Source organism: Mustela lutreola, chromosome 8 (genome assembly GCF_030435805.1).
Source record: "Mustela lutreola isolate mMusLut2 chromosome 8, mMusLut2.pri, whole genome shotgun sequence".
NCBI classification, from domain to species: domain Eukaryota; kingdom Metazoa; phylum Chordata; class Mammalia; order Carnivora; family Mustelidae; genus Mustela; species Mustela lutreola.
In genome coordinates this window covers 50,606,533-50,630,288 of record NC_081297.1, presented here as the reverse complement: position 1 = coordinate 50,630,288, position 23,756 = coordinate 50,606,533, and the positions used below count along the sequence as shown (strand labels likewise).

The window sequence follows — 23,756 nt, the reverse complement described above, 5'->3', positions numbered from 1 at the left end:
ATTTACCTCACATGGTTTGATGAGATAATGCTTAGAAACCTGCTTGTTACATAGTAAGAGCTCAATGAATATCCATGACAATGATGATGACTTTCCTGAAATGCTAATCCCGTCCTATAGGTGCCAGTAGTATGTAGTATGCTACTGTCATCTCCCACACAGATGACCAACCGGCATCTCACTCCTACTGCATGCGACAGAACTGCTGCTTCCTACCCTTTCACCCACATCTCCTCAGGGTCCCCACCTCAGGAAAAGGCACCACTGTTAACCTAGTTACTTAGGACCTGAACTGAGGAGTCTGTTTACCCTTCTGTTCACCGACTATATAAAATTCCTATTCAATGTATTTTGAATCCAACCAACCACTTTCCCCAGGTCTCGTCTCTAGTCTGGACAATTGCAAAAGACTCTAGATAGAGCTTGTTGTTTTCACTCATCACCTCCCTCAGTCTGTTTTCCACCCAGATGCCAGAGTGAGTCTCTGTCATGTAAACACGTGATGTCACTTCCCTGAGTAAAACCCTTCAATGGCTTTTCACCATACTTAGGACAGGATCTAAATCCCTTTCCCGTCCAAAAGACCCTAAATAACTGGGCTTCTGCCTACATTCTCTTCCAGAACCTTCCTCCTCACTTACTCTGCTCTGGCCATACTGGTCTCCTGCTTTGCTGCTGCTTGAGCATCTTGAGCTTGCCAAACACACAACTGCCTCTACACCTTCTGCATGCGGGATTCCTTCCCCATCTAGCCATGTGGCTCTCCAGCTCACTTCTCTGCTCAGGTATCAGGCTTTTCCTGAATGCCATCAAAAGAAGCCCTCAGATAGTGGTTTTATTTTTACTTACAGCATTGTCACTACTATATAACGTTTGTATATATGTAAATATGTTTATGAGCTGATGCCTCAAGTAGGACATTAACTCCTTGAAGACAGGAACTTTGTTTTGTTCATTGCTGGATTTCCACTGTCTAATTCATTGCTTGGTACCTTGCAGGTGGTACAAAAATGCTTTTCAATACATAGAGACTTTTCCTTGTGTTAAACTGGCTTGGGTCTAGCCAAGTACTCCAAAAATAAGCCCTAAACCAAAAGATAACCAAGTGAACTAGTTACAAAGAATTAGTCCTTTATTCCATACACTTTGCAGAATCCCTACAAATATAAGATTGAAAACAGGAGTCATAAAAATTGTTTATTTTTACTCAGAAAATCTAGCAGTCTAGCAGAAAAAATTCATTTCATCAGAGCTAAAAGAAAACTAATCACTTGATTAAAAAACTTGTACGAAATGAACAGAAAAAAAGTTTTCCCTGGTTTTATTTATTAAAGGGTCCTGTATAAAGAAATTATGATAGTATGAGATAAAACTGTTTTTAGACTCAAAAAAGAGGCACATCAGTGTTAATAAATGAAAAAATAATTTCATTATTTAACAATTCTTTTGCAAAAGTCCCAAACTGTGGCTCTAATATAGCTAAATCCATGAAACATTCACCATAAAAATAAAAATGCTTTAACCTACTATACATCTAAATTATGATACTATGAGCCACAGAAAAAAAAATTTACAGTATCTTAAAACTGTTGAACTCAACCAATACAAAGCAGCACATGAGTCATTTTCCATCAGATATCTCTCTGAACCTCTATTATTTCTCTGTGCTTTTCTTACAACACACTGAGTTTTTTCCTTTTATTTGAAGAGATGGATGTTTTTGGACTGGGATTTCTGTTTCACCTGTGCGGTGTCCTACAGTGTTGGAGGTTTTCTGAATGAAACGCTGATCAGAGGGTTAAAGCAGTAATCACTGCGTGGATGTAATAGTATACATATATACTTGGAGGTTTTTTGTTTTTTGTTTTTTTTTTAAAGATTTTCATTTATTTGAGAGAGAGCGAGAGCGAGAGAGAGAGAGAATGCGTGTGCACGTGAGTGCACAAGCAGTGGGGAGAAGGGCAAGGGAGCAAGAGGGGCAGGGAAGAGGGAAGAGAGGTGCGAAGAGAGAAGGGAGGGGAGGGGCAGAGGGAGAAGAGAAGCAGGCTCCCTGCTGAGCAGGAAGCCTGACATAGGGCTCCATCCCAGGATGCTGAGATCATGATTTGAGCCCAAGGAAGATGATTAACGGACTGAGCCACCCAGGTGTCTATGCTTGGAGAGTTCTAAATGAGCCCAATTACTGCTTTTGATAGCATATCCTTGGAGACAAAGTACAGTGTTAGATAAATTTATAAACGTGGCTTAAGTCTACTCTACTTTGCCTACAGTATTTACCACAACCAGGAACAAAGCTATCATGTCTGTAGTCATTTGCTTAACATCTGCCTTTTCCACTTTGCATTCCTGAAGGTGAGCTCTGTATATGCTTGGGGGTGGGCGGATGGGTAAAATAGTTGAGGGGGATTAAGGAGGGCACTTGTGATGAGCCAGGGCTGCTGTATTGAATGATACTGAACTCCCAATCATGATACTCCTGAAACTCATATAACACTATTACGTTCACTAACCAGTGTTAAAATAAAAACTTAAACAAAAAAGAACTGTATATGATTCCACAGCCTGAGCACCTAACAATAGTAGGGCCCAAGAAATATACTTTGAATTAATGAATGCAGTTAGGGCTGTGCCGTTGCATAATTTAAAAATGAGTGGGTCCTTTCCTAGCTGAGTTCACCAGGAACTCATAGTTTCACAGAACCTAATCATTTGCTTTTCTTTGGTTGTAGGATCCACATTTTTTCATGTGCATCTTACAGTTGACAGTGTTTTAGTATCATGTATGGTTTAATTGGCAGCAGTTTTTCCTTCTGAGTATTATAAAAAATAACATTGGTTTGAGAAATAAGGAGGGTGTTTTTGAATCAATGAAATATAGTTACTGCTAATTACATCTTACGATGGAAGATATAGGGGTGCCTGGCTGGTTCAGTTGGAAAAGTGAGTAACTCTTGATCTCAGGGTCATTACTTTGAGCCCCAAGTTGGGAGAAGAGATCATTTAAAAAAAAAAAAAGTTAAAAAAAATTTAAAAATATATGGAAAATATAAAAACTTCAAGTACTTACGTCAATTAAGTCTGAAAGATCATGAATATAATACTTGAAAACTGAGGCATTGGTTGCTTCAAGGGTTAGGAGATACTCATTCCGTGCCTTAATCGATTTTAGCTTATTTTCTGAATACTTTGCTTGTCTCTGGAAATGGAGATGAGCCAGGTATTGAGAAAGACAACAAAGTCATTTAGTCAGAGAGAGATACATGACTTTCTACTAATCTAAACAATGTATTCCACATATGTCAATGACCTCTGAAGTCTTCCAAGAAAAGTACATTTTGAATCTGATTTAAATAACTAAAAGTACCCAACAACATATTTGGTCTTCAGGCCCAATTGCAAGGAAACCTCTTCATTAATATTCAAGTTGCCCACACTGTATATGGAGTACTTGGCCTTCAACACTACATGATGTCCAGCTGTTAGTACATGATTTTTACGTTTCTTAAACATTTTTCATTCCTGTGGGAGGAAATGTGTGTCATTTCACAATAATTTACAAGGTGCGTCTATTGGTTATCAGTGTCCTTAGTACTGTCACCCGAAGTGAGGACAGAAAGGCCCTGTGATGTTTTTCACTTACTTTTTCTTTCATTTTTTCAATTTTCTTTACAGAGCTTCGCCGCTGATGTCTCTCTTCCAGTCTGATATGAAAGACGGGATCCCCAGACCTTCCGATTTGCTTCTCTTCCTGTTTCTCAGCCTCTTTCAGCTTGCTCTCTGCACTGATGCTCTCTGCGTGATACATATGGTATGTTTTCATCACCTGCGAAAACGGGACCCAAATTGTTACAAGATGCTGGTCTGTGACTCCGAGAGTGAATGGAAGCCATTGTGTGAGGAATATGTTAAAAATATCACCTTCCAACTGGCAGGGGGAGAGCCAGATTGTTAGGCAAATAGATGAATTATGGACTATTGCTTCTAAGTAAAGCAAAGAGAAATATGCAAATTCACCTGCCAGGAAGAGGCACTTAGGGGACAGGCTTTGATGAAAAAATGATTTAGAGTCTTAGGCATGCTTTCAGTGCACTTGAAAAGTTCTCTTAAGCTCAAAAGTGTTCTCTAAAATCTCTGCATTATTAATCTGCAGAACAAACCATCACTCATGGATAAATTTTACCCCAGTTTTGGACTTCTAAAAAAACTCCAAATCAGTACAGCTCTTACTAAGGAGACTTTTTTTTTTTTTTTTTTTTTTTTTTGCATAAAATCTACTGGCCAAAATACAAAATGCAAATATTAAGGTTCACACATAGTTTCAGTTTAAAAACACCGTTTTTCTGAACACAAAGTAGTACTGTATGTTCAATGTAGAAAACATATGATACAAAAAAGAAAATAAAAAGCAGAGATAACCACTGTTAAGATTTTTGGTACAGCCATTTGGTCTTTTTCCTAGGAAAACACACACACACACACTCTCTCTCTCTCTCTTATCTGAAAATGACACATATTTCTCCTTTAAAAAAATTTGTACCATACTATATTAACAATTTTTAATCTACTTTTTTTTTAACTTTTAAAGATTTTATTTATTTGACAAAGAAAGAGAGACAGCACAAGCAGGGGGAGCTGCAGGCAGAAGAAGAGGGAGAAGCAGTCTCCCCACTGAGCAGGGAACCCCTATGGGGGACTTGATCCCAGGGCTCTGGGATCATGTCACTTACTGACTGAGCCATCCAGGTGCCCCTTCTATCTCCTTTTTTTGCTTAATATATCAGAACACTTTTCTCTATTACCAAATATTCTTCTAAAATACAATTTTAAAGCCTGAATAATAGTTCTTTATATGACTGGGACATAGCTTGACTAATTTCCTATTGTTGAACATTTTATGATATTTCAACTTTCTGCTTTATAAATGAAGCTGTGTTGAAACCCTTGATATATATTCTATCTTATTTCTTCTCTTAGAAATGATATGCATAAGTTACATTTTAATATATTTAGGAACATATAGAAAATAAAATTTTGTAATGTGTCTTTCCATGTATGCTGTAAACTTATATAAATGATTCTCAATTTAAAATTTTTAAAAATTTAAAATTTAAAAATTTTAAAATTTTAAATCTTTAGACATTTGGTTTTATTATTGTCCCAGAAATATTTATGTACAAAATGATCACATTTTCCATGATACATTTTCTTTTTTTAAATTTAAATTAAAAAAAATTTTTATGGTACATTTTTCAGAAGAATTGCAGAGTTAGACAATCTGCACATTTTCAAGATTTTTGACACATATTGCCAATTTAACATTCTGCAGTTTTGGAAAAAAAAACTTGATCTACATAGTTATTTCCCAAAGCATTTAGAAAATATGGATGCTTTTTTAATAAACATTTTTTCAAATATTAAATAAGTATATTTACTCTTACAGTAACTATCATATCTGTATATAATCCCTGTACTTGTAGATCCAAAGTAATGGTCAAAGATTTTAAAAGATTTTACCTCAAAAATCACAGTTTTACAATATATTTCAATCTGCTTTTATAAGCAGAGTCAGAAATCTGGGCCATTTCTAAACCTTGTTTATTTTAAGTACAATTATACTGCTTAAAAGAGACAACACAGGTAAGGTATGACTCTAATTCAAGAGACGTATCAAGGAACATACCAGAACTTAGCATCCAAACATCGGTGGTGGTGCTTTCCCATAAATTATGTCAAATTCTCATCCACATAAAATGGATTTTATTACATTTATAAATAACCCATAAATTATTCAGAGTCAATTTTATAACTGAAATGTAGTTGTTTAGAAGAGATTTAATGTAACATTTGGAAGTAAGGAACCTGATTTTTTTCATTTCAAAAAGATGAGTTTTAAAATAGTTTGGGAACTGGAAGCATCAGTGGAATGTATTTATTTAGGTTGAAGCATATGAAATTGCTGTATTGGTAGGTTATAGACAAGGCAGAAAGGGGCCCCTGGGTGGCTCAGTGGGTTAAGCCTCTGCCTTTGGCTCAGGTCATGATCCCAGGGTCCTGGGATTGAGTCCAGCAGTGGGCTCTCTCCTTGGTGGGGAGTCTGCTTCCCCCCTTCTCTCTCTGCCTACTTGTGATTTCTCTCTCTGTCAAACAAATAAATAAAAAAAATCTTAAAAAAAAAAAAAAGGTGGGGCATCTGGGTGGCTCAGTGGGTTAAAGCCTCTGTCTTTGGCTCAGGTTGTGGTCTCAGGGTCTTGGGATCGAACCCTGAATTGGGCTCTCTGCTCAATAGGGAGCCTGCTTCCCCTTTTCTCTCTGCCTGCCTCTCTGCCTACTTGTGATCTCTCTCTCTGCGTCAAATAAATAAATAAAATCTTAAGAAAAAAAAAAAGGAAAGGCAAAGTCAGTCCATTCTTAAGAATGGTTCAACTTAATGCACATTCTGAAGGTGACTATTTGAAGTGTCACACATGGGGTTAATGAAGAGCCTTTACTTATTTTCACAAAATCTGATGATGTCTTCCCTTTAAAACATAAGCTAGCAAATCACGTTAAAGGCATTGCTGAACAAGAGCAAAGTAAGGGCGAAATTGCAAAGTTGTGGCAGCTTTTCTTGAGCTGTGTGTTATCTGTTTTTAGTAATTATCAAACCTGTCCAGGAGAAGTCTGGTTGGCTACTGCAGTTTAAAAGAAAAATAAAACAGCATTAAGCAGCAGCTGGGCAGCTGGGGAATGACAAGGGAGTCACCCTACAGCTGGGCAAACAGTAAGGTCAATGAATCGATGACACACCTTGCATTTCTAGGCTTGGCTCTGTTTGTACACCCTGCAAACCCACATACCATTTGGACCCTGGTTCCAGTTACATCTTTAAAGAGAGGGTAAAAAAAAACCCCAAATATCAAAACACAAGTTTCTCTCCCTCTCCCTCTTCTCTCTCAGCTGTCTGTATTCTTCTTGCTAAGAGTCAAAGGAAGATATGAGAACATGTGACCCCACCAGAGAGAGATGAAAAGGCATCCCAGGCAGCCCTGGGTATCTAAGCATTCTTTTCTCCTAAATACACCCTGAAGAAAAGACTTGAACTCCTGCTTTATTTAGATGCTGAGGACCTGTGTAAGCAAGTAATCTGCACAAACTAAGCCTTATGAACTACAGATCCTCAGCTGGCTGCCAGCATGGGGTTTCTTATAAACTAGTCTGGGTTCAAAGGAAAACATTCTTGACCCAACTCTAGCAAGAAAAGGGTGTAAATATCCCATCATAATGTGGTTCAGCACAATAGCCGAGGATTTTCTACCCAGTTCAATGGTAATTTCCAGAGGGAAATTTCTTTGTTCAGTTTTCCAGTGTGACTTAGGGTTTCCACTATTTTCTAAAATGTTAACAATAACAATGAATGAATTTTAAAAGTTGAGGAGAAAAACACTAAAAGCTTTTTGAGAACTCTAATTGCAGATAATGAATGCAAGTACAAACTACATTATTTAAAATGTAAGCTGTTGACCGAATTAAATGTGTTTTGTATTTAAAATAAAATAACAGTTTTCTCTTTTTCAGAGAAGTAGAAGAAAGCTCTTATTTTTAAAGGTGAATTTTGAATACATACTGCAAAGAAAATAATATCTTCTCCATCAGCTTAATGCAAACACAAGCATTTGCATTCCAAATGACATGATAGGCATATATCCATTTAAATGTACTCCAATAACACATTTTCCTATTTGAATTCTTCTCTACTAAAACCTCATGCATAATTCTCCACTGAACACACTCAACATATCTTTCCTACTCCATCTTTTCTTAACTGCAGAAGAATACAGTGAAATAGATTTCTTTGCAATTGTGAAATCCTACGCAAAAACTTTTGCACAGAAGTTGTTAACATTTTTTCCCTTACTGACAGACCCATATAATGTATCTGACACTACTCCTGTACTTTAAATCAAAATAATTAAAATATCTACAGTGAATTTTAATATTTAGTGTCATGAAACCATTATGTATCTGAAAACCGTTCACATGTTTGAAGAAGCAGTGTATTAAGGTTCTACATTTTACTTTCTGACTACTGGCACAGAAGTTAGAAGGCATGGTTCTAAGAATGAGTCTACCAATTACCAGGTGGGGGGAATTTATTTTATACTTCTCACCTTACAAGGCCATTGTGGACATTCAATTGTGCATCCCTACATATGTGTGCATGTAAAACTTTACTAAGTACTTATAATATGTGTGTGTGCGTATGTATGTAATGTATACCATTAACATATGTATGTAATATGTATATGTTTAGCAAACGAAGCATTATGTAACGCTTACTATGTGCCATGTACCATTCTAAGCATTTTATAAATAATAGCTTATTCAGTCCTTCTAAAAAACTCTTATGAGGCACATACCTTTATTCTTCCTATTATACAGATAAGACAAGAAGGGCCTTGAGAGGTGAACTAAGTTGCCCAAGGTCACATAGCTGGTAACTGGCAGACCAATGGTTGAAGCCCTGGCAATAAGGTTCCAGACTGGATATTCTAGACTGCTATAGGCTATAACCTTTGGAAATTTTAAAGCACGATAAAAATGGAAGGCCCCTTTCCTGGGGGATACAGCTGCTCTTGGTTATATTTAGGAGTAGAGGGAAAGAGGGCTGAAAGATAATTATTTATTCACTCACCATTTGCTTGGTATTTACTGTCCATAAGGCAATGATGGGTGTAAAAATAGGGACTTGGTTTCCTACTTCTTCTTCTTCTTTTTTTTTTTTTTGGTTTCCTACTTTTAAGAGCTTAAATTTTTGGAGATTTAAAAAATGGGCCTTGGAGAATCTGATGGACACAGATGAAGGCGAGGACATTCAAGCTGGAGGGAGAGTGCCAGCAAAGGTATGTGGAGTAGGGAGAACACACAGGTATGGTGGGTGTGTGTAGACCATAACTTCGAGAGGGGCTCTAGGGAAGGGCTTGGAAAGTGCATGGCTGGGTCACCGGGCTGGAGGATGAGACTGCAGCAGTTGTCGGGCCAGATTAGGAGAGCCTTGAAACCTCAAGCAAAGAAATTATTTAAAAGTATTCGATGGGTGTTCATGAATCCACAGGGGTGTAAACGGTATGGTCAGAGCCGTATTTTAGCAGCAATCCCGTGAAGTTAAGCAGGAGGATTTGGGGGTGTGAGGTAATCTCATTTAGCATAAAATAGGAGGGAATGGGAAGAAAGTGAATCCAGGATAAGAGTCACAGGGCAGGGACACCTGGGTGGCTCAGTTGGTTAAGCGGCTGCCTTCGGCTCAGGTCATGATCCCAGCGTCCTGGGATCGAGTCCCACATCAGGCTCCTTGCTCGGCAGGGAGCCTGCTTTTCCCTCTGCCTCTAGCCTGCCACTCTGTCTGCCTGTGCTCGCTCTCTCTAACAAATAAAATCTTAAAAAAAAAAAAAAAAGTCACAGGGCATTTTCCCTGTTCTCTCTCTCGACATTTCCTCAGACTTGACATGTCTGCTTCCACCATGGAGTTGGGGCAGTCTGGCCTAACGCTGGCCCATACAGCACTTTGGGTACTTCTCTAAGTCAATCACTGAACACTCCCTCCTCAGGATGTGTGCTTTCCTGCCTCCGTGGCCTTCTCCCAAGCCAATCCCACTGCCTGCGATGTCTTCCCCCCACACCTTGTCCTAACGTTTAGACTCATCCTTCAAGGCAAATTCAGATTTCACCCATTGCCAAGTGTTCCCTGGTTCCCCCACCAGAGCTATTGTGTTCTTCCAACTGCCAAGGCCTTCTTGTTGACAGCACTTTGGGCTCTCTGCCACAGGTCTGATACCTGTGTGCCATCCAGTATCACGGACTGTCCTTAAGTTCACCCAGGGCACCAGCAGGGTCTTGTGCACCTTTGGATTCTCGATACTGCTTCTAGACAGTGGGAGTAAAATAGGCATTTAGGGGGCACCTGGGTGGCTCAGTCATTAAGGGTCTGCCTTTGGCTCAGGTCACGATCCCAGGGTACTGGGATCAAGTCCCACACTGGGATCCTTGCTCAGCAGGAAGCCTGCTTCTCCCTCTCCCACTCCCCCTGCTTTTGTTCCTTCTCTCGCTGTGTCTCTCTCTGTCAAATAAATAAATAAAATCTTTAAAAAAAAATAGGCATTTGGTGAGAAACAAATGAAGGACAGGAAGCCGTTTTACAGTCCGCCTGTCCATTCATATAGTCGTTTAACGAACGTTTCCTAATACCTAATATGTGCCTCGAATTATTCTTCTCCCTCCCCGGCATTCAAAACAGCATTGCCCATAAAATACCTGGGAATGGTCTAATGAGATGCTAAGTAGTTCAAATTCACCATGAGATACAGTTAGCATTGGAGTTCATGGCCCCTGAGAAAAGAAAGGTGTGGTGGTTGGGCTGACGGGAAATGGAAAGCAGTGTATTTGCGACAATATTCCATACGTAACCTGCTAGTTTACTAACTTCACCAGTCACTAAGAGCTCTTCTGAGAAACTATATTTTTGGAGTTTCCTTAACTGTCAGCATCCCAAAATCAAGATCTCTTTTCTACAATCAATACACGAGAAGGCGTGAATTGTAACTGAGTTTCTGCAAGTGCCAGACTAACACGACCACCAAGTCAGGGCCACAGCCTTGGAAGCCTGTTCCTCTTGTTTCCCAGCAAATTCTTGGGTTCCCCAGGAAAGTAGGACCCTCGGGCCACCCTACGCTGAGCCCCAGGGGCTGTGCTGCAAGGAACCTGGCCCTCCAGGGGCCACACAGCTTCAGTCCAGGTTATGGACTCTGCCTGGCCATGCTATGTCTCTGAGGGCTCATTTTATTTTAAAGACTTTATTTATTTATCTGAGAGTGAGAGAGCATAAGCAGGGGGAGTGGTAGAGGGAGAGGGAGAAGCAGGCCCCTGCTGAGCAGGGAGCCCGGGCTGCCAGGGTCAGTCCCAGGACCCTGAGAACATCACTGAGCTGAACGCAGACGCTTCCCAGACTGAGCCACCCAGGCGCCTCTCCAAGGGCTTATTTTCAACAGGGCCAGCAGGCAGGAAGGGCCTGACAGAGAACACCCATTACCACTGCATGCCAGGATCCTTCCACCTGCTACCTCGAGCCTTCCTACTCTTTAGGGCACTGAGCCAACTCCCAGCTTCCGGAGCCAGGCAGAACCAGATTTGAGTTCCTGTGCTAAAACCACTTCCTACCCAGCAAGCCTCTTAACTGGGCCCTCGTTCCTCTGAGGTGAAATGGGGATTAAATCATAGAATGCACAGAAGCACATAACAGAGCGGAGAGTTTGATTCTTGATAGTTTCTACGGTCTGATGTGGAAATAAGTGTGTGGGCTCCAGAGACAGATTACTTAGCTTCATATTATGCTCCAAGCTAAGAGGTACAGACCACTGTTGTTCTCATTCGTGGCATTTGGGCTGGAGAAGTTCTGACCCCTGAGGTGGTGAGTGGTCTGTAGAGCAGACATGATGAACTCTCATAAAATTTACCTCTTCTTCCTAGGCTGATATGGCTCTCCACAGGTCAACGAAAGCAGAATTTACAAAATTCCATTATATTTGCAAAATAACATAGGGAGAACTCAACTTTGAGAGAGTATACTGGTAGTTAGAGCTTAGCTTCACAGAATGGGCTATCTGGGTTCAAATCCTACTTGTGCACTTACTCATGGTGTAATCTTGGGCAAGCAACTTAATCTTTCTGTGCCTCGATTTCCTTGCTGTGAAACCAGTGTATCATTCTCACTCATGGAATGCAGAAGGTAGCTGGAAGGATTAAAGGTGTCCTTACATGAAAAGAGCCCCAAAAGTCTGACATATAATAAGTGAACAGTAAATGTCAGTTACTGATATTCGAAAAAAATGATCATAAACTTTTTAAAAAAGATTTGTTTATTTTTGAGAGAGAAAGAGAGAGCTTGTGTGTGTGTTCGTGGGGTAAGGGGGAACAGAGGGAGAGGGAAAGAGAAAATCTCCAGCAGACTCTACACTGAACACAGAGCCTGATGTGGGGCTCGATCCCAGGACCCTAAGATCATGACCTGAGCCTAAACCAAGAGTTGGATGCTTAAGTGGACACTTAGCGACTGAGACATCCAGGCTCCCCTATCACAACACATGGTAAAAACAGGCAGTGATTTCTTCATGACAGGAAAGATGATCATTTTTTTTTTAAATAAATATTTTATTTTTAAGTTATTTCTACACTCAAAATGGGGCTCAAACTTACAGCCCCAAGATCAAGAGTCTCATGCTTTACCAACTGAGCCAGCCAGGCACCCCAAGATTATAATTTCTGATAGAGGTAAAAGGAAGGAAATTGGTGGTATTTCCATTTAGGCCACTTATGTATATGTTAAGAATTTGGGGGGAACCGGGGTGGCTCAGTGGGTTAAGCCTCTGCCTTCGGATCAGGTTATGATCTCAGGGTCCTGGGATCGAGCCCCAAATCGGGCTCTCTGCTCAACAGGGAGTCTGCTTCCCCCTCTCCTCTCTGCCTGCCTCTCTGCCTACTTGTGATCTCTGCCTGTCAAATAAATAAATAAATAAATAGATAGATAGATAGATAAATAAATAAATAAGGAATTTTAGCAAAGCTCTTTAGAATGAGCAAATAGATCAAGGCTGACAATTAAATAGCATGAGATGTTGCCTTTACAGCTAGTTTATGAAGGAAAACTTGAGGTATGTTGTGACTCCATTGAAATGAAATCAGTACAAGAGTCTGAATTTATCATCAAATTATATTTATAACTCAAACAAATGCTTTGAACAAAAGGCACTATCTGGGATTCTGGACCTTGCTGACTAGGGCCTGCCAACCAACTAAAAGACAGGGCAACAGAAATGCAGAGAATAAACACAGGGGAAAATAGAGAAGACATATATGCGAAGGGAGGAAACACGGCCAAAGAAAATAAAAGAATAATTATATTACTATTTAGTGTAATGTTGAAGTTTTGTTTCAAGAGTAATTAAAAATAGTAATTATAATTTCAGATTATATTCAATTGAAGAGTAATTATAAAGAGCACTAGGTTCAATGGAAACAGCTTAGGTCTATGAAATCCAATAAATCTGGATTTTGATCCTTGCTTTGCTAGAGAACAATTCTGTAACCTCAGCCTTTCTGACCCTCGATCAGGCCCTGAATCTTATCTGCTAGAGATGACAACATCAGCTCTCCCTACATAACCAAAATTAGGGGGACAATCAAACTGTGCCTCTCAAACACATTGAAAGGTGTGTAATGAAAGAAAAAATGCACCAAATCATAGAAGGAAAAACTGATCATGTAACTAGAAATCTTCTAAGAGGATTTTAATAATATCCCACTAAAAGGGTAGTAGTTGATGAAACTCAGAGGAAAGAAAATAGGATGGCATTTAGCAGTCTATAGGAAGACAGAACCCATGCCATTGTTAATGTTGTTTTCAGTTGAAAATTGACTGTTTTCTTCTCCAGCTTCAGGAGCCTGTGTTGGGGAAGGAGCATTCTTGTCTTGTACATCCAAGAGTGTGAGCCCTCAATCCACCCATCTGACCTGGGGGCAAGACCACTCATCTCTTCTAACCTGAAGCTTTCTCACCTATCAAGGGGGTGGTTGGACCGCGTAATCCTCTAGGCCTTCTCCAACTCGAAAATGCTGTGTGTCCTTGATTTCAGATACGAATCTTGCACCAACTAAATACCCTAAGAATTTATGATTTGAGTTGCGTGTGTGTATATAATATACTTCTTAGTGGGTAAAGGGAGTGATTTTTTTCAGTGTCAGGGTAAATACCAGATAAATTTTAACTGAAAGGAAAAGCCAGTTTAACAACAAATTAAACTAATTATCTCCTTCTGCTTCTGTTGACTTGAAGCAGCCATTAGTACACCATGTTACACTGAGAAAGTAGGATTCCTCCTAAAATCCTCCATGGGCTCTGAGGCCATAACTCATCTGCTCTATTGCACAGAAAATATCTAGAAATGAACAATGCCTGGACAGCCTGGCTAATGTACTGTTATATTGATGAACTTTATTCCAGGATATCTATCACTCTTGTGACTTTAATTAGCTGCCAAGCTGAACAGTGATCAATCATCAAGTGATTATCAAGGGGGGAAACCCAAAAACTCTTTGGTAGGTACAGGGTGATACAGAGATTTGAAACATGCTTTTATTTTTTATTGTAATATTTAAGCTAAAACAGGGTGCTAGTCATCTTTTTCAAAATGCTAAATTTAACAGCTTTCAAGTGGCAATATAAATTACAATTAGTTTCACAACATTTTGCTACTTTGATAAAAATTTTTAATAAAAAATGACTAATTTATCCTAAAGAAGATAAATTATTGTAGGCCTTATTAAAAAGAAAATGTTTCTATTTGTAACAAGAGTAACCTGTACTTATTAATCTTTATCTGTCCTAGCTCTATTTGCAATAGTCACTAGAGGCAGTTTCTAATTTAAGTCTTTCAGTCATAGATAGGGGTTATTGGTTCTGTTTATGAACTCTTAACAAACATTCATATTCAGCAAACATTTCTTGAGTACCACAAATAGGCCTTGTCCTATTTGATTCCATTATGTTTTATTACTAGAAATCCAATTATATTTTATTGCTTATTGATTGATACCAGTTCATTAGTGCCTAAGAGTAATTTTTCATGAGAGCAATTAATGTGGTATAATATCTGCCCATTTCACAATTATCAGAGATTTCTAACATGAAATAAATGTCACTGTATCCAAAAAATTCTGATTTTGTGAAGGATATTTTCTTTTTCTTTTTTTTAAATTAAATTTTATTTTTTTTCAGTGTTCCAAAATTCATTGTTTATTTTCCTTATCTCTCAAGTACTTCACATGCTGGAAAGGGCAGAGGATTTTTTTTTAGGAAGTCCAATGTACTACTCCCTTTATTTTTACACCAATGATTTGCTAATGCTCTGGCAGTATTCAAGCACATGGGGTTCCCTGCACAGGCAATTTGTGGTTTCACACATTAGTGCTTTGCCTCATGTACGAATTGCTTTTTGGAGCACCCTTCCCATCCTTCCTTTATCACTAAAATCAGGTGTCACAGTGACTATCACTGAAATCAGGCTCCCTGGTGGCTCTGGGCTTTGCACAGAGCTGTGGAGACCTGTCTCTCTACTTAGTCCAGAATCTAACACCAAACATGGAAATAGCTCACTAGTATAGCTCACTGATGACAGGGCCACGTGCTTGTCATCGATGCATTTCCAGGACCTCCATTGCTGAAAGGCTCCCCCCACCGCCCCAGCCACTGGGTGTGTATTACTTGGATACAACAGAGATGACCCTGTTAACAAGTCTATAGCAGAGGCAACAATACTTTTAGCGCTTCCCATTCAACTTACTTAGAAACAGAAAAGAGACTCTGAGATTTGGGACAAAAGCTTAATAACTGCATTCCGAAAATCCTAGGACATCACAGACCACAGGCCTCCTCCGCATACTTGCTGGGCAACCGTCCTCCAAAGAAGGAGGGCACGGTCTTAAAAGACAGCCTTTTCAATAAATGGTGCTGGGAAAATTGGACAGCCACATGCAGAAAAATGAAATTGGACCATTTCCTTACACCACACACAAAAATAGACTCAAAATGGATGAAGGATCTCAATGTACGAAAGGAATCCATCAAAATCCTTGAGGAGAACACGGGCAGCAACCTCTTCGACCTCTGCCGCAGCAACATCTTCCTAGGAACAACGCAAAAGGCAAGGGAAGCAAGGGAAAAAATGAACTACTGGGATTTCATCAAGATCAAAAGCTTTTGCACAGCAAAGGAAACAGTTAACAAAATCAAAAAACAACTGACAGAATGGGAGAAGATATTTGCAAACGACATATCAGATAAAGCACTAGTGTCCAGAATCTATAAAGAACTTAGCAAACTCAACACCCAAAGAACAAATAATCCAATCAAGAAATGGGCAGAAGACATGAACAGACATTTCTGCAAAGAAGACATCCAGATGGCGAACAGACACATGAAAAAGTGCTCCATATCACTCGGCATCAGGGAAATACAAATCAAAACCACAATGAGATATCACCTCACACCAGTCAGAATGGCTAAAATCAACAAGTCAGGAAATGACAGATGCTGGCGAGGATGCGGAGAAAGGGGAACCCTCCTACACTGTTGGTGGGAATGCAAGCTGGTGCAGCCACTCTGGAAAACAGCATGGAGGTTCCTCAAAATGTTGAAAATAGAACTGCCCTATGACCCAGCAATTGCACTATTGGGTATTTACCCTAAAGATACAAATGTAGTGATCCAAAGGGACACATGCACCCGAATGTTTATAGCAGCAATGTCCACAATAGCCAAACTATGGAAAGAACCTAGATGTCCATCAACAGATGAATGGATCAAGAAGATGTGGTATATATACACAATGGAATACTATGCAGCCATCAAAAGAAATGAAATCTTGCCATTTGCAACAACGTGGATGGAACTAGAGCATATCATGCTTAGCGAAATAAGTCAAGCAGAGAAAGACAACTATCATATGATCTCCCTGATATGAGGAAGTGGTGATGCAACATGGAGGCTTAAATGGGTAGAAGAATAAATGAAACAAGATGGGATTGGGAGGGAGACAAACCATAAGTGACTCTTAATCTCACAAAACAAACTGAGGGTTGCCGGGGGGAGGGGGTTGGGGAGAAGGGGGTGGGATTATGGACATTGGGGAGGGTATGTGATTTGGTGAGTGCTGTGAAGTGTGTAAACCTGGTGATTCACAGACCTGGGGATAAAAATATATGTTTATAAAAAATATATGTTTATAAAAAATAAAAAATTTAAAAAAAAAAAAAAAAAAAAAAAAAAAAAAAAAAAGATAGCCGGTTTCATTTCTCACCAGCTCTAATAGTTGAACTCAGGCAGCAGACTGGGGTTCAAATCTATGTTTTGCCTTGTAGAATGTTTCCTCACCTGTAACTGGGACTAAGAATAGTACCTGTAAGGCTGCTGTGGAGAGAAAATGAAAGAATATATATCAAGCTCTTGCAGGAGTGACTGACACACAGTGAATGCTTAATGGGTGATATTGCACTAAGTGAAACACCCTTCATTCACATCCTTTAAGCCCACAATGGCCTCAGTCCCACCAAGGCTGACTTGTTTATTTTCACACCTTGGAGGCTAAAAACAGAAGGATGGTCTTTGTCTTATGCATCAAAGAAACAGACCTGCCAAGAGACTTAATCCTTGCCCAACAAGTCAACAGAGAACAGTCAGTAATAGAGAGAAGGTCATTCAGGAAGCTCTTGTTCCAAAAGGGGTTTTCAGACAGTCTTCAGAGGCACTGAAATACAAGTTTTATCTACTGAAAAAAAATACCCAAGAGCTGGCACCTGGAATACTTATTAATCGGGACCACCTTGAACACAGTGGCAGAAGTGACAATGGGAAAGGTTGAAGTAGTTGGCCATGTTGAGGGGGAAAGTATATGTAAAATGAAAAGCCAAAGAATTTACTAGAATTTCAAAGTCTCCCACAGTATTAAATATTTAATTCTTTCCGGGAAATGTCTCACATGCCTTCAACATTGAAAGAGGATGTTAGCTTCCTCCCTTTTGACCTCAGACTTGCTAGTGGGGTTCTTTCCAGCTAGCCTCTTGGCTCAGGTAGAAGAATCTAAGGGCAAAGCCTTCTCTGAGGGGAAGCAAAACTACCCCTTCAAGCCATAAGGGCTGCCCTGAGCCAGCAAGACCCTACCTGTTGATTGACCCCCAAGGCAATAATGGATTTGACCTTCACTGCCCACCTGCACGTACGTACCCACCTTTGCCCCACATTTTCCTGGTATTAGCCTGGAGCATTTCTGGCACTTTGGGGCCAGTCTTTGAGACTCTAGTTCCCGTCTTCCTCATGTTGGCCTCACAGAAATAAATTCCTTTCCTGTTTCACCATCATTCCTTTCTCTGCCTTTGGATTGTGTCAGCAGCGAGTGGCTGGACCAGGTCTCTTTGGGACTCCTGAAGCTAGGGGCTCTTGCTCCCCCGCACGCATATACAGCATTACATGGGTGCATTAGACATTTAAGTTATAAGGTTTATTTTTATTTATTTTTTATTTGTTAAAGATTTTATTTATTTATTTGTCCGAGAGAGAGGGAGAGAGAGCGAGTGAGCACAGGCAGACAGAGAGGCAGGCAGAGGCAGAGGGAGAAGCAGGCTCCCTGCCGAGCAAGGAGCCTGATGTGGGACTTGATCCCAGAACCCCGGGATCACGACCCGAGCCGAAGGCAGCTGCTCAACTAACTGAGCCACCCAGGCGTCCCAGTTATAAGGTTTAGTACATGAAATATTTAAATGGAGAACACAAGACAGTTGGAATCATAAAACAAAAGTCCTACAATGTTTAGAATTGTAACATCAACTACAATGGAAAAAAACAGTGTAGAATCCTTTTCTTTCAGTGAAAAATGCTTTGGAATTTGAAACATATCCTGTCCCTTAAATCCAACACATGTCATTCCATTTATTTAAAAAAAAAAAAAAAAAAAAGGTGAGGGGAACAAAGAAGGAAGGTGAAAGAACTTAATCTGTGCAAAGAAGCTTTTTGAGTTTCAACTGCTTTCGGTGAGATGTCCAACCATTTTTTTTTTTTTTTCTATTAAAGACTATTACTTTATTTGGCAGAGAGAAAGCACAAGCAGGGGAAGTGACATGCAAAGGGAGAGGAAGAAGCAGATTCCCTGATGAGTGGGGAGCCCTATGTGGAACTCAACCCTAGGACTTACAGAATCATGACCTGAGCTGAAGGCAGACGCTTAACTGACTGAGGCATCCAGGTGCCCCAGATGTCTAAGCATTTTTTGCTTCCCTGTGTTCATGACAATTTCATTTTGGTACTCTCTCAAAATCCTTGAACTCCTGACTTGTCCTTTCTCTCTAGATATGGATTCAGAAAGAAATTCTATGAATATGCCTCATGTTCTTCCAAATTGTGTGCACTGGCTCACATTACTCCTTTTGCCTCCAAAACCTTCCCCGCCCCCTCTCCCTCTCTCTTATTACTGAAATCCTGTCTACTTTTGCCTTTTCCTCTCAGAATTTTTCTCAGTCCTCAATGTTTCTCAAATTCCCTTTGTATTTCCAAACCCTCTGCCTGAACCTCTGTTGGTACATAATGTTGGTACCTAATAACTTTAGATTATAATTGCCAGTAAAAAAGAGATTAGAGTATGTGTCTGGTCTGAGATTTCCTAGCTGTATATATTCCTGGCAGTATATTAACCTCTCTGTGCCTCACCTACCCATGAGGCTGTTAGGGGAATTCAGAAAACTAATTAATGTAAAGTGCTTAGAATGTTACCTGACAAAAGTGAGCTGTTATTATGTTCTGGTTGAGCTTTACTCTTTTAGATTAGAAGCCTGACTGGTAACTCTCGCTTGAAGCAGTCAGCATAGAAAACTATTTACTAACCTAAATTAAAATAAAACCTGGGTTTCAGTTTCAACCCGGGACTTTAGTTAATCACTTAATCTGAGCCTCTGTAATATTCTCCTTAAATGAGGAAGTTAATTTGATTATTTCTAAAGGTCATTTAGCACTTAAAATTCTACAGTCTACAATTCTACAATCAACCTACAGGAGGATGAAATTCAGATAATCACGTGAGTTATAAAATCATGTATTAAGATATACTGAAATGGATGCAAGTGATTTAGATCTTGATTTTTTTTGTCACATGACTTGTATATTTTTATTGGTGAACATTCCTGGTCCATTTGGAGACAATAAATCCAAGCAAAATGCCCCTAATTTATTCTATGTTTATCTGTTATCTCTATATATTTGGGCTTGATAAGCAATGATAAACAATGCAAAATACTGTACGGAACAAAAACAAAACATTCTGATTAAGATGTTAGCTATTAAAGCACTGTAACTACTTAAAGTCATAAAACTGTATTTTGGAATTGTAATAGTCAGGATAAAATATTCCTTGAGAAGAATTCTTGGTATGACACATTCTTTTTTTTAAAAAAAAGCTTTTATTTATTTATTTGACAGAGAGAGCACAAGTAGGCAGAGCAGCAGGTAGAGGGAGAGGGAGAAGCAGACGCCCCACTGAGCAGAGAGCCTGTTGTGGGGCTCGGATCCCAGGACCCTGGGATCATGACCTGAGCTGAAGGCAGCCGCTTAACTGACAGAGCCACCCAGGTGCCCTGGTATGACACCTTCTTTAGAATTTTTTTTGTTTTTTCTTAACTACACTTTCTAACATTTTCTTTTTCATTTCCAAGCCAAATAATTTTTTATCCCCAGTTCATACTGCTCACTTCTTTCAGAAGACAGTCTTATTTGTAATTCATAAGCACCAACCGCAACTGAATCTCAAATCTCAGAGAGAAAATGAAAATTCCAAGCAGGCACTTGGGATCATTTGTCTTCATTAATTAGCAGGGTGTCCTAAAAGGCATTTATGTATAAAGTTCTTATCAAGCAGCTGTCCTCAGAGACTTATGCAATGGGAAAAATTTTATTAATCCCAAACATTTTGGGAGGAAAATGAAGCCAGGCTACATTAGCTAACTTAGTCTCCAAAGTCAGTCTGTGTCAACCCCAAGATTAGAATTCAGAAGTTGGCAGAGTCATCTGATCCCAACGCCTCTCTCTGTTTCCATCGAAGTGCCTAGTAATAATATGCCAGAAGGATATATATGAACACTTTGTCAGCCCAAGATCTCTAAATAGATTGCTTTTTAAAAAAGTTTTCCAGGTGGCATCGTGGAGAATGTGGTATTGCCCAAGAGGTTTTCAATTCAGGAGCTTTTCACATCTCTTTTCTGCCTTATTTCTCTTTGTTCAGTGTTTTGTTCTGAGATGAGACCTTTTCATAGTCCATCTCAAAGGAATGAATTTTCATTTTTACTACAAAGATATGTATTTCAAATACTTAAAATGCCCTCCAGCTAAAATAAATACTTAGCCTAAATAAATAAATAAATAAATAACCCTTTTTGAGGCTCAGAGAAAAATCTTCCCATTTGTGGTGGCAGTACCTTGGGCTCTCTCGGATGTTTCAACCTTGCCTTGGGCATGTTTCTTTGTTACAGAAGAATGCATTAGCTCCTGGTTGGTGGGAGGCTCAGAAGCCAGCCAAGAAAGCTTTCCTCAGCAGTCCTCTGAGGTGGAGTTTTCAAGGAAGGGCTTGAAATAACAAACAGTGTCTTCCCTCTCAGCCCTTCTAAAAAATAATTAGTTTTTTATTTTATCATTTTAAACAGATAAATGGTTCAAAGATATGTAAAGACCAGGGTGGATATCTGTGTACATGTAGCAACCCCGTTTTCCAACTCCCACAGAAGATGCTCAGCACCTCTGGGTTTGTGCTAGGACAGCCTTTCCATTTTCTAGTTACATTTGTTAGGCAAATCAGAAGTGCAGTCAGAAGGAGGAAACAAAGGTGAATGGAGTATCCAGCAATAGATCCTCAGCAGTAATCACCGCGTATGAACACACAGCTGCACAGGTGGTGTTGACACATATAACATTCAAGATAAATGAAAGATTGTATCTTAAAGAGGCACTCCAAATGATCATACGCCAACATTAAAGCCTAAAGTGCAAAATCATTTGGGTTTCCCATTCTGTAACCCACCAGACTGTCTGGAAAGCTCAAATGAGTTTTTACAAGTATCCAGGAGAGCATGCAGTGTGAGTTTTAGCTATGAGTTTTATCTATTAGATCATGTTCCACCCTTCCTTCCCCCACCTGCCCTGCTCTGCCTTCCCTCAGGCAGCTGTCAGGTGGACAACTGATGGGCCTTAGGGAGGACGAGGCTGGGTTTAGATTTTGGAGCATTCATTAACTGTGTGATCCTAAGCTAATCATTCTGAGCCCCAGTTCCCCTTCATTACACTGGGATTAGGAATACCTGCCTCCTAGGGCTGCTACAAGAAATGAATGAGATAATGTGCTTGCCTCATGATAAGGGCTGGATAAATCTTCATTTTCTCAGTTCTTTCCTCATAATGCTAATGGAAACAGAGGATGGATTACCTCTTGACTCTAGCTAGCCGTGTGTGTCACTGATGTATAGGGTGTGATGATCAATTACACATAATTACTGATCAATTTCATGTGGATTTATCATGACCGTCTGTGTTAATTTTTGTTAGAATTTGCTTACTGAGGATGGTAAGCCCTTTGTTTTTTAAAATGCTGAGTATAATGCTGCAAAGCAAAGACATACTAATTTAGGACAGATTATTGTTTTTCTGCTAAAATGCAGCATAACCTGTTGAGATTTTGGTATTAGAGGAGTGTCTTAGCAATTTAAATCACTGTTTACCAGACTGATGAAGGCCCCCTCTGACTTTTCGTGTCATCCTTGTTTTGTTTTTGCTTTTCCACATCCCTACTAACCCAATGGCAGCCCTGATTTTTATTTTTTTAGGGAAAGTTATCTTCTTTTTTCCTTTTTTACAAAAGTAATAAATATCCGTTATAAGGAAAAAGTGTACATATGTGTGTATATACATATATAAGAGTCATGTGTAATTACTGCTGATATCGTCCCTGATATCCACAAAGAGCTGTTACCATCCCCCCTCAAGGACTGACGAAGAGGATGACATGACCAGGGTGACACTAACAGCTAACATTTAGTAAGCATTTACTGTGGGCAAGGCATTGTTCTGAATGCCTGTATTAATTCAGATTTATCCTTTTAGTACTTATAACTGCCATACTATACATATATTTGTTTACTGTCTTTTTCTGCCCACTAGAATATAAATGCCTTGAGAAGATGTGGCCTGTTTGTACTCATACCTGCATCCCCAGTATATCCCAAAGTGCCTGGTACTCTAATAGGCATTTTAAAAATGTTGGGGGGCGGTGCCTGGGTGGCTCAGTCATTAACTGTCTGCCTTCAGCTCAGGTCATGATCTCAGGGTCCTGGGAATGAGCCCTGCATTGGGCTCCCTGCTCCGCACAGAGACTGCTTCTCCCTCTTCCTCTAGCTGCTATTCTGCCTGCTTGTCCACATGCGCACTCTCTCTCTCTCTTTCTGTCAAATAAATAAATAAATCCTAAAAATAAAATAAAAATAAAAAATGTTTGTTGAATAAATAAATTAGTCCTCATAACAATGTGGGTGAGCCTCACCCAATCTGGTGAGGGCCTGAATACAAAATATGAGGGCTGAAAAAGAGAATTCACTCTTCTGCCCTATGTGTCTTCCAGGTGAGACACAACCATCCTGAGGCTCTGTTTCTGCAAATAAAGGCAAGGTTGAGGAAAAAATATAGAGAAGGGTATGAATGTCCTCAAAGCCTTTCCTCCCCTTCTGGATGGCACTCTGATGCCACCATCCTCTCTCCTCTGCTCAGAAGTCTAGCCTTTATGTCTGACGCACACCTCTACTCAAAGGATCTGATAAAACACAGTTCACTCTAAGGTATAAATTATCATAAGGCATTTCTTTTGGCTCCTTCTGGGTGTTTGTATTTTAACCTTCTGATAGAATGTTTGGAATAACCAAGAGGCCTCTGGGAGAAATATCTTTGGGTAAGGAAAGCCACACATAAGGCTGCTGCTCACCACTAAGGTTGACTGTAATTTTTAAAAAAGCACTCCGCACTCATCAGCTATACCATTGTAAGGAAGCTAATGTACTTTTAGATGTTTTTGACTCTAAAGGAGTATCAAGAGATTTAAAAAAAAAAAAAAAGGAAGGGAATTCAATAGCATCCTCAGTTGCTTAAGGCTACA

The 23,756-nt window shown here is 39.7% G+C and overlaps 1 protein-coding gene across 3 annotated transcripts in view; it reads right to left on the bottom strand.

The window, feature by feature from the left end:
- SRGAP1 (SLIT-ROBO Rho GTPase activating protein 1) overlaps positions 1–23,756 on the bottom strand; it is a 272,898-nt gene that overhangs the window by 80,188 nt on the left and 168,954 nt on the right. For all 3 annotated transcript variants that reach the window (XR_009356614.1, XM_059184738.1, XM_059184740.1), the window contains exons 5-6: positions 3,641–3,823; positions 3,068–3,196 (exon numbers count right to left, since the gene is read on the bottom strand). Coding sequence is in view for 2 of the 3 variants with exons in the window: in XM_059184738.1 (XP_059040721.1) it covers positions 3,068–3,196; positions 3,641–3,823 (312 nt within the window). In the remaining variant the exon portion in view is untranslated. The remainder of the gene's footprint in view (positions 1–3,067; positions 3,197–3,640; positions 3,824–23,756) is intronic.